The sequence below is a fragment of the Rattus rattus genome, chromosome 1, assembly GCF_011064425.1.
Source record: "Rattus rattus isolate New Zealand chromosome 1, Rrattus_CSIRO_v1, whole genome shotgun sequence".
Lineage (NCBI taxonomy): Eukaryota > Metazoa > Chordata > Mammalia > Rodentia > Muridae > Rattus > Rattus rattus.
Window position 1 is genome coordinate 26,482,715 of NC_046154.1, and position 16,072 is coordinate 26,498,786.

Consider the following 16,072-nt stretch of genomic DNA (forward strand, 5'->3'; position numbering starts at 1 on the left):
GGGAGATGATCCGCATCGACCCTCAGAGTAACTCCTCCCAGCTTCGGGAAGAGTTCCAGGTAGGGGGATGAGAGGTAGGGTGTGTGAGTGTCTGCATAGGTGTGAGACATGGGGTATATGTGTAAAGTTGGGTATGTGTATACAGGGGCATGGCTCTGTGTGTGTGTGTGTGTGTGTGTGTGTGTGTGGATGTGTGTGTGTATGGAGTGGATATATATATATACATATATGTATACACATATATATGTATATATATGTAAATATATGTATATGAGTGGGCTATGTGAGTATATATAGGGTTGGTTGTGTATGTGTATAGGAGTGGAGTTTGAGTGTGTGAGTGTGTGTGTAAGTTTGTGAATATGTATGTAGGTGTGTGAGTGTGTGTGTAGGCATGAGTGTGTGTGTGTAGGTTGTATGAGTATGTGTGTAGGCATGAGTGTGTGTGTGTAGGCATGAGTGTGTGTGTGTAGGTGTATGAGTGTGTATGTAGGTGTGTGTAGGTGTGTGAGTGTATATGTAGGGATGAGTGTGTGTGTGTGTGTAGGTGTGTCAGCCTGTGAGTCCTGAGGATCTGGGGAGGGGGGTCTGCATTTCTTTGTCTCCCATTACTGAGGTGAGAGGTTTGTGTGGCCAAGGAGGGGCACCAGCTTTTTATTTTTATTTATTAAACGTGGGCTCTGGGGGTTGAACTCCAATCCTCATGCTTGCAAGGCAAATACTTTAGCAACTGAACCGTCAACCCAATTTGTCCCTCCCACCCCCTTTTATGAGTTAGCATCTTTATATATAGCCCTGGCTGATCCCCAGTCTCAGGGTAATCCTCCTGCCCCAGCCTAGTGCTGGGATTATAGGCCCATACCATGATGCCTGGCTTCTGTCTTGGCTCCGGCCTCACACTTGAACCCACACCTGACCCGCAGCTGTGCCAGGCTGCTGTCGCTCTCGCTGCCCTAATGGCCCCAGAAAAACACTAACCCAGATCCCACAGAGCTAGCCTTACTTGTCCTGGAGCTCACTCTGCAGACCAGGCTGACCTGGAACTCACAGAAATCCTCCTGCCTCTCTCTGCCTCTACCTCCTGACTGCTGGGATCAAAGGCATGCGCCCCCACCGCTCGGCTCACACAGCTATTTTAAAGTCAGGCACTGGGGTTAGAGGAGGAGCCCATGATAGACCCAGGTCCTGGCAGTCTGTTTTGGGTGGGGCTGGGCTTCTCATTCTGCAGGCTGCTCTCCAAAGGGGTCGGAGAGGGGAGTTCCCTCCACTGAGTTCCTCAGCCATACGGCACATTCTGGAGCCAGCATAGGGTTACCTGGGAAATGTGGCTGGTGATTCCTGGAGAGGGGTATCAGCTTTGAGGATCGTGACAGACTTGGGATCCTGGGAGGCATCCCTAAGAAAAAAGAGAGAAACGAACACTCCAGTATCCCAAAACGGAAGGTTCCGTGTAGAGAGAGATGTCTTAGCCCTGGCTGAACGTCTGCCAGGCGCCCAGGGTCACATTCTGTCTAGACAGAGCTGTGACTGAGGCTTCTGCCTTGTGCCTGGGGTCGTCTCTTGGGAAGAGGTGGGACTCAGGCTTGCATCTTTGAGAACACCGACAATCTAACGCCGATCCTCACTGGGCCCCCGCATCCCGAGCCCTGGCGTATCAAGTTCACAATGCCTGGCATGACCTCCTTGGCTTTCCAGGAAGCCCTGTGGAAAAGGCACAAGTGAGAAAAGTAAGCCACGTATCCAGGCCCACACTGGTTCAGGGAGACAGGCGGTCGTCCCCAAGCTCAGTCTAGGCCCTGTGTGGCCTGGGGATGGCAGCTTGGCTCCCTAACTTCGTTTTCTCTGGGCCTTCGTTTCTCCACCTGTACACCAGAGTTAAGGTCCTTTGAGGGGACCCTGAAAGGGCCCGCTCAGTCCCATCTTTCTCTCTGCAGACACTGAACTCGGTCACGCCGCCGCTGGACGTGGAGGAGTGTAGCATTGCCCTGCTGCCCCGGAATCGAGACAAGAACCGTAGCATGGACGTGCTGCCGCCAGACCGCTGCCTGCCCTTCCTCATCTCCAGTGACGGGGACCCCAACAACTACATCAATGCAGCCCTAACTGATGTGAGAGCCGGAGGCTGCAGTTGTTCTGGAACTCCCCCTCCTGGGAGGGCCCTGGAGTCGATGGGGCATAGCCAAGGCCTCTAGTGGAGGGACATCCCATCATGATGCCCATTCAGTGGGATGGGCCTATGGGAGACCTTCTTACCCCTTTCTGTCTTCTGCTCTGGACATTCAATGTTCCATTTCTGCTATTACAGTTAGCTTTAGTGAGGGTCCAGATGGTGGAGTTCAGGCAGGACCGGTCCCAGCAGAGCCTGGAGTGAGAGGAGGACTTTGGCTGGGGATCCCTGAGGATTTGAGGTCAGGACTTGACACCTGATATTCAGAGCTAGAGGAGCCCGTTTTGAGGAGATGGGGCTGTACCCGGCTCCAGGACCTGGTCTACAGTTGTGACTTGACCCCTGGTCCTTATCTAATTGTGCTCTGGGGCCCACGAACCTGTGAGCGGACCTCTCCCCTGTCCCTGGCCCATGGGACCTTTTTGACTGGGCAAGCAAAGCAGGACATAGGTGATGGGGCCTGGGGACTGGGGATGACACCCTCTAAGGAGGAAGGACTGTGAGTTTCACTCCTGTTCCACTCCCTCTTAAAGCCAGATGAGAGAGAGGCACCGGAGCCAGACAGGCAGAGAACCAAATGTTACAGAAAACGGGAGAGAACATGGCTTTACCTTGTAGCCATGTAGGCTGTGTGTGTCTTGGGCCCTCTGCCAGGCTGACTCGGCCTCCTACATACACCAGGGACAGGCCATCCTGGGGTCAAGGAGCAAGGCACTGAGAACTCACATTGCTGAGAGGACTTGGTTCTTAGCCAAGGGCAGTAAAGTAGTCAGGGAGAAGTAAGAGAGCCAGGCCAGACTCAACAAAACTGGAGGACCCCCACATAGGGAGGAGAGGGCCCCACCCCTGCGTTGGTCTGAAGGAGGCAGGCTTTTTGTGGCCCAGTTCCCGGCCCTAAGCCCTCAGCAGGATAGCACAAGGCACGAGGTGAGAGCCTGGTGTTGCCTGTGAGCTTCTTGGTGTGAGCTGAAGCTCTGTGTCTGAAGTGAGGCACATTGGGGAGATTCACAGCCACCATTCCTCGGCCCGGTGCCATGCGTGTGCATGTACGTGTGCCCACCGGACCGCTTAGTTGGGTGTCTGGGCCCACTGAAGGGTTCTAGGGAGTATCATAGTTTGGCACGGAAGCCTAGGGTTTACTGACTCCTTTCTATCCACGACTTTCACCTCAGTGTGCTGTCTATATCCTGAGGGCTGGAGAGATGACGCCAAGTGTCCAGCTAGCAAAAGTCATGGGTGGGGATGGGCTGCTAGCTGGTCTCCCCTGGGTCCCTCAAGCCTCGAATACCTGGTTCCAGCCATGTGTAGCGGACCTGGCATTCCAGAGGAGTGATTCTTAGGCACCAGTGTGGAGAGGCCAGCTGGGGTCCGTTTGGGGTGGTCCAGTCGGTAGGAAAGTCTCTGGTCACCCACGTGCAAGTACTGGCTTCTGGGAGCACTGCTCCGAGCCATCGGAGGGTCCTGCTGAGTGCCGTCTCCTCTGCAGAGCTACACACGGAGCGCCGCCTTCATCGTGACCCTGCACCCACTGCAGAGTACCACACCCGACTTCTGGCGGCTGGTCTACGACTATGGGTGCACCTCCATCGTGATGCTCAACCAGCTTAACCAGTCCAACTCCGCCTGGGTGAGGAGTTCACTGGCGCTGTCCCCAGAGTCACCAGCTCTGCTCTCACACTCCCTCCCAGGGCCCGGGTTCCCTAATCTATAAACAAGGAACCAATTCGCTCAGCTCCTCTTTTAGTGAGCACCTGGGACTGTTGTGTCCACTTGATCCTGTTTATAGTTGACAGCGGCTTCTGGATAGGGGTTTCCCGGGGGAGAAAAGGAATTAAGACCAGCAGAGGGGAGGTTCTTTGTCCAAGGTCACGTAGTGGGAGTGGGCAGTGCTGTGCTCCCCAACCCTGGAATCCCATTCAGAATTTCTGCTTTCGCAGTGGTTCCTACTTACCCTGTGGCTTTGGAGGTAAAACAAATTCAAGGCTCCTGTTTTCTCTTTGACTTAGGGGAGGCCATGTTGCCTCTTTATGCCAAAGCACACGTGTGCATATGCACATATTGGAGGGGCCTCCTCTGCCCCTCTCCGATCTCTAGTGTGGTCTACAGGGGCAGTGTGGGGAATGAAGCCATGTTCGAGCGTCAGGACCATCCCGTCTCTGAGCTGGAGCCGGGCTCAGACAGCAAGGAGGAGGCATTGTTGGTTTGGGATAGGAGGGGTGCATGCCTGCCCCTTCCTGGAGGATGGTAGCATGATGCAGGTGTCCACGCAATACATGTGTGGGATGCAGCTAGCATGTTAGAGGGGAGGTTTCTAGCCACCTAGCCATGGGGATCATGACGCTGTCGGTGAAGAGTTTGCTGTAACCAGTCCGGCCGCGCCAGTGCTCTGGGCAGCTGTCCTTGTGTTCTGATGGGTGAGTGGTAGAGGGATAGGGGTGCTGCAGGGGAGTCTGGAGCCAGGCACTGAGCCAGGCTGGAACCCCCAGAGCTGGCATTGGGATGGGGACTGGCTCTGTCGTACTCAGCTTTCTCTCTGTGCCCCAGCCCTGCCTGCAGTACTGGCCAGAACCAGGCAGACAGCAGTATGGCCTCATGGAGGTGGAGTTTGTGTCTGGCACAGCAAACGAGGATCTGGTGTCCCGAGTGTTCCGGGTGCAGAACTCTTCAAGGGTGAGTGGCCAGGGCTGCCTCTACTGACCCTTTCAAGGTCATCGGGGGCTCCTCTGACCTTCATGCTCACATTTCTCTGCCTGGTTTCTGTGTCCCCAGCTGCAGGAGGGCCACCTGCTGGTTCGTCACTTTCAGTTCCTGCGCTGGTCTGCTTATCGGGACACGCCTGACTCCAGGAAGGCCTTCCTGCACCTGTTGGCTGAGGTGGACAAGTGGCAGGCGGAGAGTGGAGATGGGCGCACCGTGGTGCATTGCCTGTGAGTGCTCCCTGGGGTCTGTGAGTGCTCCCTGGGAGGGTGAGGGGGTGAGGAACCTGAGACTGTCAAGGCTCTCAGGGCTAACACAAGGGAGTCCAGGCTCCAGGGGCTGTCAGAATCCCACACCCCATAACATTATAACATACGTACATTTGTCCTTCATTTGTATGTGTGCACGTGTATGATATGCAGGCATGCACGTGGCACAGCCCATGTCTAGAGGTCAGAGGACAACTTCATAGAGTTGGATTTCTGTTTCTACCTTTACCCAGGCTCTGGGGCTCAAACCCAGGTCATCAGGTTTGCGTGACGAGTGTCTTTACCCACTGAGGCATCTTGCTGGCTCCGTACACATACTTTAAAAACTTTTAAAAATTATACTTCTTTACTGCATGTGTGTGTGCACATACACGTGCGTGCCCACGTGTGTGTTTTTGCATGACAGCATGTATGTATGGAGGTCGGAGGACAACAGGAGCTGCAGGAGTCAGTTCTTTGATTTCATCATGAAGGTCCTGGGGATTGAACTCAGGCTGTCAGTCTTAGCGGCAAGCACTCCCAGCCGTTTAGCCATCCTGTTGGCCCTATCTAGCATACCTGTTATGCCAGTGGGATATGCATGAACATATGTATGCATGAACACACGCAGCGTTCTTCATTTCTCTAGAGCCTTTCCCACTCATTCATTAGTTTATGTGCACCTCCATTCAGAAATCCAGGTCTTCACTCACGTCTGGACACACTCACCTCCTTTTCATGCTTCTTGCACTTTGCGAACCTCCCAGCACCAGCTCGGGTTCTGTCCTCTGAGGGCTCACCTTCGGCTTTAGTGAGAGACTCCCACGGCAGGAGGCTAGTTACTCTCCCATTTCCCAGGAGCTTTTTGTTGGGTCACAGGAGCAGAGGAAATTGGGAAGAGGAGCATGGGATGCCCGGTGGCCACGGGCTGTGTTCAGCGCCTGTGTTTGGCTTGTGTATCTGCACTGTTGACCCTTTGGGCTCCCAGGCCCTACCTCCAACCTCTTCTGTGTTTCCTTTAGCAATGGCGGTGGCCGCAGTGGCACCTTCTGCGCCTGTGCAACGGTCTTGGAAATGATCCGCTGTCACAGCCTGGTGGATGTTTTCTTTGCTGCCAAAACGCTTCGGAACTACAAGCCTAATATGGTGGAGACCATGGTGAGGAGCTATGTCCCAGACTCAGCCACTTCAGATCCCCAAGTGACCCCCGCAGGGCTTCTCAGAACCTACATACTCTTGTCTGGTCCCCAACTTTGAGCTTCCACTCTAGTCCTGGGTTGTTAGAATATCTTCTTCATTCCCTTTTATCTGGAGGGTGACCAGGGCTCACGGTGCTCTCTTTCCCCAGGATCAATACCATTTCTGCTACGATGTGGCCCTGGAGTACCTGGAGGCTCTGGAGTTGAGATAGCAGGCGCCTGGCCTGGGGCACCCAGTGAACACCCAGGGCATGGCCCATCATTCCAGACTGGTGAGGAGGGCCTGTGGCCCCAACTTTGCTCAGCCATAATCCTACAGGGAGAACACAGGAATGGATGCTGCACCGTCTCGGTGACCCCCACGGGAAGGCTGCAGACCAAGGAGGAGCTTTGCAAGACTGTTTCAGCCCCACCTCCAGAGGGCCCTGTAGAACTGTGCAGAGAAGCTGGCCTGGGACAGTGGCACTGGCCAAAATAGCTAGTGCTGGGGACCCCAGGCTAGACCTTCCACTCCATTACAGTCCTTGGCAAGAAATGAATGAGGATCTGCAGAGAGTGTCCAAGGTTTGCACCCAGTGTGGTCCCTTTGGCACGTGGCAGAAGCTCACTGGGGCTTGGCTGGGGCTGAGTCCCAGCTGGCTGAGCCCCCGAGAGTCCTGAAGCCGGGACTCCTCCTTGTCTTGCCAGTGGGACACACTGAGCATCCTGCAGCTCCGTTCTCCATCCCACTGCCCCTGCAGACCCAGGGGTGCTTTGCTCGACATGCTTTCCTCCTGCTTCTGAGCTTTTCCTGCAACAGGAGCTGTGCCTCCCTCCTGGGCTCCATCCCTGCCTGGCCCAGTATACGCAGAATGATACACTTCAGCTCCTTCTTCCCTAGCCTTCAGGTCGAAATGGCTCGGTCCTGCTCAGCTTGGGCCTGTGACAATCCACAAGGCTGACTCACAGCCCCCTGGGGTGGAGGTGGTCCCTGTGGCTCTTGGTGAGGCGGTCACTGGATCAGGGTGGAGTAGAGCAAGGCTGGGGCCAGCTCCCAGAGTTCAGAGAAAGAAGGGGTGCTTTGGGATGGGGACCAGTGCTTTCTTTCTTTGTTGTTGTTATTTTGTTTTTTGATGGGAGGGTAGGAAGTTCTCTTTATAATGGGGTAGGCCACACCCCCATTTCGTGCCTCAATTTCCCCATCTGTAAACTGTAGATATGACTACTGACCTACCTCACAGGGGGCTGTGGGGAGGTGTAAGGTAATGTTTGTAAAGCGCTTTGTAAATAAATGTGCTCTCTGAATGCCACCCAGTGGCTCTGCGTGTGTGATGGGTGCCTGTCCGGCCTTCCGGGGCAGTGTGGGTCAGAGCACTAGACTCTAGGCGTGTTTTGACTTTTCTGTTCACCAAACAGCAGATATATGGACCAGGGTTTTACTCAGAGTTCTCCCACAGAGGTCGTTCCTGCAACATGGTACTTAACAAGAGTGTCTTAAGAAAGGAAAAGGTTACTCTGGGTTACAGCTCAAGGGCACAGTCCATTGGAGTGAGTGTTCTAGTTTGGTTTCTGTTGCGATGATAAACACCGTGACCAACAGCAACGTGGAGAGAAAAGCATTTATTTCACCTGTCGTGTTGCGGTCCATCCCAAGTGAAGCCAAAGGCAGGAACTCAGAGCAGGACTCTGAGGCATAAACCAAGGAGGAACACTGCTGATTGGCTCACTTCCAGATTCGTGTTCCGCTATAGTTCAGGCCCACTAGCCTAGGAATGGTTCTGCCCACCGTGGGCAGAACCCTCCCCCACCAACCATTACACAAAACCAGTTCCTCAAAGACAGGAGCCCAGGCCAGTGGTGATGGAGGGGAGTCTTCAGTTGAAGTTCTGTTTTCCCAGGTGTATCGAGTTGACAATCAGGATTAGGCATCACAATGGGGGAGGCACAGGAGGTGGGGGGGGGAAAGTTGCAGGAGGGGGGATAGGGCCTCAAGCAGTTCCTCAACTGCATTTGCAGTCAAGTGGCAGAGAGCAGGGGCTGAGGAAATCCCTTAATGGGTAAGAGTGCCTTGCTATGCAAGCGTGAGTACCTGAGTTCAAGTCCTCAGCACCCACATTAAAGTTGGGTGTGGCCACACATGTCTATAACCCTAGCATTGGACAGTGAAGACAAATGAGTCCTGAGAGTTTACTTGGTAGCCTAGCCAAAACGGTGAGCTTCAGGTCAGTGGAAGACCCAGTCTCGAGGGGGCAGTGTGGTCAGCAATGGGTGTTACTCCCTAAAATAAAGGAGCAGACAATGATGGATTTCAGTCTCAATTCTCTTTCTTTTTGTTTGGTTCAAGACTCTGGCCTTGGCATGGTACTTCCCACAGGTAAGGTAGGTCTTCCCTCCTCAATTAACCCAACCTAGGTGTGTTTACAGGCTTGACAAGATAAAGCTTCGGAAGCCATTTTTCAGACCCTGGGCTTCATCTTGAGGTTTCAAGCTGCCTGCCACCCCCCCACCCCTGGGGGTGTTGGGATCAAGATGAGCTCTGTTGTTGCCACAGTAGGGGTTCTGCCTACTCATTCAGAGCTGACCTGCAAACTTTACCTGATGGACTCAAATGTGTGTTAGAAAGACGGGTCAAGCTACGGAGTAGAACTTGCTTGGACAAATAGAATGGTGGGAATGGCAGAGTGTGGAGTTCAGGTCCCAGACCTCAGGCGCTCAGTTTTGCATTGTCCTGGAACAATGCCCTGTAAGGAATCCTGTGAGGCCCACTGGGCGGTTGAGAGGATCTAGAGGAGACATAGCACATCACCTAACAGTTGGTAGTCGCTGTGAACGAGGAGGCCATTGGCAACCTTTCAGCCCAGCTGATATGTTGGGTAAATATGGTTAATTAGAAGGGGCTGCCTGACTAACCACTAGATCCCAGAGTGATTACAAACACTTCTTTCTGAGGTCAGGACGCATGGGGATTCTTTGTTACACACCAAAAGCTAACTGATGCATGTGTGTTATGAATGGTGTAGGCATTGCTTTTTTTTTCTTTGCTCTACACAGTGTTGAGTTCCTCGAGGACACGGAAGGCATCTGTGTTTACCTCACTAACTCTATCGACTAACAAAGGGCTTGCTTGTCTTGAAGCTAGTGTTTCAGAATCCTTGGCATTTGGAGGGAAGGAAGGGGCAAAGTGTGGGTCTGCTCACCTGCACTCACAAAGCCAAGGCTGTTCGTCTTGGTCTTACAGTCGGACACCCGGAAGTGACCATGCGTGGTCCCCTAAACAGCGCACAATGAATATAATGTTTTTGTTTGTTTTTTTTTTCAGGATTGGCCATAAGGCAAACTATTCAAAACGACTGAGTACACTTCACTCTCCACTGACACAATTGTCCTTTGATAAAGGACGTTTTACCTCACAATATAGGCCGTCCCGGCTTACAATAGTTCAGCTTAATGCCCTTCTGTTATGTGTGTATGCGTGTGGGTGTGCATGTACGCCAGAATTGTTGTAGAGGTCAGAGGATAATTCGCAGGAGTCAGTTCTCTCCACCGCGTGGATCCTGGGGGTGGAGCTTAGGCTACCTCAGGCTGGGAAGTAAGGGTCCCTATCTGCTGGGCTACCTCGCTAGCCTTTAATATATTAGTGTGCACTCTGTAGTGGTGCTGGGTGGTAGTCATGTGACCAGAGGGCAAGCCGCTCAAGCTCTCTGGATACTGCAACACTAGGTAGGTTGGGTGGGTGTCTTAGGGTTTTACTGCTGTGAGCAGACACCATGACCAAGGCAAGTCTCACAAAGGACAACATTTAACAGGGCCTGGCTTGCAGGTTCAAAGGTTCAGTCCATTATCATCAGGTGGGAACATGGCAGCACGCAGGCAGGCATGGTGCAGGAGGAGCTGAGAGCTCTAATCTTCATCTGAAGGTTGCTAGTGGAAGCTTCCCGGCAGCTAAGGTGAGGGCCTTAAGCCCACACCCACAGTGACACATCTAATCCAAAAAGGCCACACCTTCTAATAGTGCCACTCCCTGGGGCAAGCATACACAAACCACAAGGTATTAAAGCTCTTTTGATTTAGGAGAGTTTCAATTTATGGTGGGGTCTAACATAGTAGAGGCCAAGAGGCTCTGGAACCGAGACCCCTGGTGAATAAAAACAGCGTGTATTCACACACATGGACATATACATGAATGCTTCAGGTCACACGAAAGAATTAATCAGGATTAGAACCTACGTCATATGACTTCAAAGCCATGGCTCTTGTAATTGGTCCAGAAATTCCTACGGACTTAGACCCAAACCACATTGTTTGCTGGACACTTTGCTCATTCTTAGTATCATGGAAGCTGCTTAGCCACACATGCAGCGAGCAGGTTTGACTGAGGTTCACAACCAAATATCCTCCTGGGTTCAGTGTTTGGCTCCTTGTAGACCCGTAGAAAATGTTGCTGAATGAATGATTGAAAGCCTCCGATCTGCAGGGGCAGCCTGACTCAGCAGGAGCGAAGGAGCTGGGAGAGTCTTTTCAAGAAAATAAAATGCATCTCAACTCACTTCCCACTTATCCCCAGGGGTGGGAAGAAGGAATCCGTCCAGGAATTTTATTTTCTGTTCATTTGGAAGTGAAACAATGTGGCTTTCTTGAGCTGTGTTTGGTACTTGTCTGCATTTTCTTTTTTAAGCGAAATGGAGACAGTGTTGACTCCTTATGGCCCCGGCCCAAACAAACCTCTCTTCCAAAAGGCATAGAGCTCATTTCTCTGGCTCATTCCTTGATAACTGTCTGTCCACCTCCCAGTCTCTGTCTCTCCACCCCTCCCCTCCCCCACATACCCTACCCGGTTTGCTCCTGTCCCTGTAGCATTTTCTAGTCTATCACTCTTGAGCTCTGAACACACCTTTCTTTGTTCTACTTTGAGATTTTGGAGCTGGTCCCTGGACTATGTTGTCAGAGGGAGCAATGCTAGACTCATTCAGTAGAGGGCGCTAGACCGATACAAGGGTGACTGCGGTAGGAAAGGCTTCACCCTTCCAGGGTCGGGTTCTCCTTCCCTCTTTTGTGTTCCCCTACCATAAAGACAAAGACCCAGTTCCCCTCTCCTCTGTGACCCATGTGGGACAGCTCCTGATGTCCCTCCAGTCGTCCCTATTTCCACTTGGAAGTCTCTTTTACAGATCAAACATACATGCTCCCACTCTGAGGGCTAGGGAAGCCCACACTACCTGGGTCATTTCTTAGCCACTGTAGGCTACGTGTTCCAGGGGAGCCGGTGGTTATGTCTCCCTTGTAGTAGAAGTCTGAATTAGCTGAATGATGGAGGATACTCTCCTGAAGCCATCCTATTCAACACTTAAACATTTGTCTGTCTGTCTGTCTGTCTGTCTGTCCGTGTTTTGCCATGGCATGTGCATGGAAGTCAGAGGATAATTTGTGATCGTCAGTTCTCTCTTTCCGCCATATGGATCTCAGGGATCGATCCAAGATCGTCAGGTTTGGCAGCAATCACCTTTATCTGCTGAGCCCTCTCACCAGCCCCTCCATCTGTTTCTTATTTACTTTGCCCCTGAGGAGACTTCACTATGTCTCCTCTCTGCTGCCCCTGGGTCTTTAGGGCTCTCCGGCTCCTTTAGTGATTAACTGTCCTTTACTGGGATATTATTCTTGATATTAAAAACCCTCAAGTTTTTAATATCATGCTCAAATTATTATGGATATGGGCTCTGTCTCCTGACTGGGTCCTAATTGATACTGACTGGGGCACAGGTGGTCCCAGGAGACAGTCTGGAACAGATGGGACTTTGATTGATTTCGTTGTACCCTTGGCCTTGGGCAAAGTGTTGAGCTCCTTGCCAACAGGAAACCAGAGATTCATAATCTACAGCATGGTGGCACTGTAATTATGCCATCACCTGGGATAGACTTTGATTCAATGCCAGCTGAAGCACATGTCTTGGGTGCCCTGGTAACTTCTGTGCTGGCCATTACCTCAGTCCTGGTGACCCTGGGGCATGTATGTGACTGGATGAGTCCTTGAATGCACTGGGACACGCTCCCTAGAAAGCACGTGACAAGGCTGGGTCATTTAATGCTCAGCTTAGAGGATAGCTGGAGAACCGTGGTCTTTCCAAGTCACCCGCAAAGGCATCTTTGATTTTGTGTAGCCATGGGGATGATATTGCTGAAAAATGAATCATAAAATTTGACTGTGTGGGTTGCATCGTTAAAATTTACAACGCCGGCAAGTGTCTTATGGGAAAACTTGGGGATGATTCAAGAAAGGCTTCAGCCCTCACACTTGGAATAGGGACATTTGATTGGATTCAGAGGAATGGAGACTATAGGATCCCTGAGTCACCCAAAGGAGCCTCCCCTGCCAACAAAAATGACTTTTTTTGTGTGTTTGAGGAGACTGATATATTCCTTTGTTTAGGAAACTATTTGATGACCTTATTACATGGGGCAAATTCCCTGAAAGGAGATGACAGACCTTTTAAAGACAGGTTACAGAGACACTTGGTTACAATTATTACATCCAGAAATAAGACCAAATCCTGTTGTGCTTCAAGGGGTCAGGTGTACAGTAAGACAGGGGAGCAGGCAGTTTACACAGCAAGAGGGGTGCGGACATTCGTTAACGGCTAGACTTGACGTAATCCTTGGGCATGGCATGTGTGTGGGAGGTCATCCTAAGGGTGGAACAGATTACACTGTCATTCTGAATGTGTGGGAGCGCAGTAGAAATGGAACCTGTTAATTTCTACAGCCGGAGTTGGTTCCGACGTCCTTCTTGGATGCTTGGCTGAAACAGCCATGGAGATGGCTTGGGTTTTATTCAGTTGAGGTGTTGTAAAGCCCAATGACATAATGTGGAGGAAGGGCCCCCAGATCTTAGGGAGACAGGTATTGGAGGGGCATTTAACAGGGTTGACATGCACAACCTCCCTCCCCAAACTATGGTGCAAAAAAAAAAAATTCCAAGAAGATAGACTCATAACTAAGGCTTTGGCGAATTTCTGAAGGAGGAGGAGAGCTTGTGTCTCCTTGAGGAGATGCTGCAGACGTTCACTTTGCAGTCCATGTGTCCCTAGCATGCTCTGTTCAGGCTTCCTGACTTCATGGGAACGACAGGGCCTTGTATTAGCAGAAGTTGAATGCTCTCTCTTAATAGCCCAAGGCAGATGGGAGCATTCCTCTGGAAAGCAGCATGGATATCCCAGAACTTGAAAGTGTTGGCTCACTGGGATCTATGGTAACGACTGTCTGGTTGTCACGTCCCAGGGAAGAAATAGATGGTCTGCCCACTTTATATACAGAAAAATTAACCAACGTACTAGTAGTACATTGGCCAATACCTGACTTGGATCACATACCTGTGAGGAGTGGCCTGTCTCCCAGTTCCCAGACATAAACCAGTTTACCGACTAGAGTCTCTTGGCTGGAGAGAATGCCTGGGGAAGCGTCCTGTGTTGGTGCCATATGTATGCTCCATGAGTCTTACTCAAATCCTCCCTCACAGGGCTCTGTAGTCCTTTGTTAGAAAGACTAACCTTGGGGAAAGATGGCTTCTCTACCCTTGGAGGTTACCATGTACTTATTCTGGTGCACGTGTGACAATTTCTACAATATTACTGTAGCCACCCCCATCAAGGTGGTGACTTAGGTAGTTCAGTGATCGATGCTTGGCTTCAGTGAGCAGTTAGTCATTTCCTGTTCCCGATTGGACAGTTGACATGGTCGTGCTTGGTCACTGGGAGAAACCCTACTTAGGGTCTCTGACTCATGACATAATGCTCAAAATGGAGGAAGAACCTAAACAGAACTTCTTGGATCTTTTTCTCGTGTGTGAGCTGGATCTCTCTGTCTCCCTCAGAGACGCACAGAGATTAACGAAGGCCTGACATGTGGACGTGGTGATCTGACCCACTCCCATGGAACCTGCCTATTTGGCCTGCGCAGGGTGTGTGGGAAATTTGGAGAATGAGTGGATTATTTATTGTACATTCAAGTCGTGACTCCAGCAGTACCTGCTCCGATCAAAAGGAGGAGGAGCTCTGGGAGAGGGGAGGAGGTGGGGAGGGACTGGGAGGAGAGGGGGGAGGGGAAACTGTGGTTAGGATGTAATATATAAGAGAAGAATAAATAAAAAGAACCTCCCCCAACCCAAAACCCAAAATAAATCATCCCCGTAAACCCCCCAAAAAACCAAAACAGATCCCAAAACAAACAACAAAAAAAATCTTTAAAAAATTTTAATTTTTTAAAACACAATCTCACACTCGTACGCTTGGCAAACTGACTTCCCACCTCCATCTCCCTCCTCACCGTCCTGATCATTTCTCTGCTCTCCACAAAACTCCCTCACATTCACGTCTGGACACTTTGTTTTGGATCTACCAAGATTCCCCAGGGCCACACGGGTTTCGCAGCTCTCCACTGAGATGTAGTGGGCTCAACAGAGGGCTCATAGCTAAAGACGATGGCTGTCCAGAATCTACTGATAGCCAATAGTTCAGGGAGCCCCCTCCTCCTCCCTGACTGGTCGCTGACAGGGCCGGCCTTGTGTGAGCCCAGTGTTGGCAGCTGTAGCTGTTGCGAGTGAATGTCTACAGTCCTTGTGTTCCGTCTAAAGAATGGGGTGTCTCGGCCCTTCACCCTCGCTTCCAGCAATCACGTGATTCCTGTCCTCTTTGTTTGCGTTGTTCCCCGAGCCTTAGAGAGGAGGTGGTGGGGGAGACTGGTTTAGAGTTAAACTCATATCTGTCACTTACTTTCTACATCTTCTAAAGAAAGATTTATTTATTTTTATTTTACATGGATACGTTTTGCCACACATGTGTGTGTGTGTGTGTGTGTGCTCCGAGTGCCTACCTGGTCCTCTGTGGGTCAGAAGAGGGCATTAGATCTCCTGGAAGTGCAGTTATAGATGGTTGTCAGCTGCTATGTTAATGCTGGGAACTGAACCTGTGTCCTCTACAGGAGCAACAAGCGATCTTAACTGCTGGGATGTCTCTTTGGACGAGTAGTTTACATCTCGAGCAGCCAAGACCTCTGTATTCACTATTGTCCATTGTAGGTAGAGTTCTTGTTTTATTCTGGCTATGGATGGGGCTGCTTGTGTCTATTGGTATAGCCATGGCTGTTTAAAGTTCTTTATTAGATTGATTATTTAATGTGTATGTGTGTTTTGCTTGTGTATATATATGTACATATATATACATATATGTACATATATATGCATATATATATGTGTGTGTGTATGTGCGTGTGTGCATCATATGCACACCTGGTGCCCACTGAGCTCAGAAGCAGGTATCAGATAGTCGTGAGCTACCACCCAGGGCCCAGGTCTTCTGCAAGATCAGCAAGTGGTCTTAACTGTTGAGCCCTCTCCCCAGACCCCTGATCCACAGTCATTTAGAATGCAGTTTGCCGCTCTGTCAGTTTAATTAACCATTAGAGATGCATTCACTGCGTGGGCCCACGACCTCTTCAGATCTGGGTCGGTAATGCTTACAATGCCTTTACAGGGCCCACACAATGGACCCAAGCTTTGCAGCCATTGATCTTTCTACAGCAGTTTTCTCTGTACCAATTCCCACGTGCTGTGAAAAAAAACCGTTGCCTTTTACCGGGAAGGACCAACAATCTACAGTGCCAGTCATGCTGCGCGCTACCCCCCAATCTCTGGCCGTTCTCCTCCCATTAAACAGACTATAACTAATATTCTCATCCTGAGAGTCTAACAGCCTCATGCCAGCACGCTAGACCAACAGCAAGCTGCTCAGACC

At 51.0% G+C, this 16,072-nt stretch overlaps 1 protein-coding gene across 1 annotated transcript in view; it reads left to right on the forward strand.

The window, feature by feature from the left end:
* Ptpru (protein tyrosine phosphatase receptor type U) overlaps window positions 1–7,605 on the forward strand; it is a 74,097-nt gene extending 66,492 nt beyond the window's left edge. Inside the window, 7 exon segments of the mRNA XM_032896923.1 lie at window positions 1–59; window positions 1,935–2,108; window positions 3,654–3,794; window positions 4,712–4,837; window positions 4,937–5,094; window positions 6,135–6,270; window positions 6,461–7,605. The exon segment at window positions 1–59 is cut by the window's left edge and continues 91 nt beyond it. Coding sequence (XP_032752814.1) covers window positions 1–59; window positions 1,935–2,108; window positions 3,654–3,794; window positions 4,712–4,837; window positions 4,937–5,094; window positions 6,135–6,270; window positions 6,461–6,523 — 857 coding nt within the window. The 3' untranslated portion in view covers window positions 6,524–7,605.
* Window positions 7,606–16,072: the final 8,467 nt, after the last annotated feature.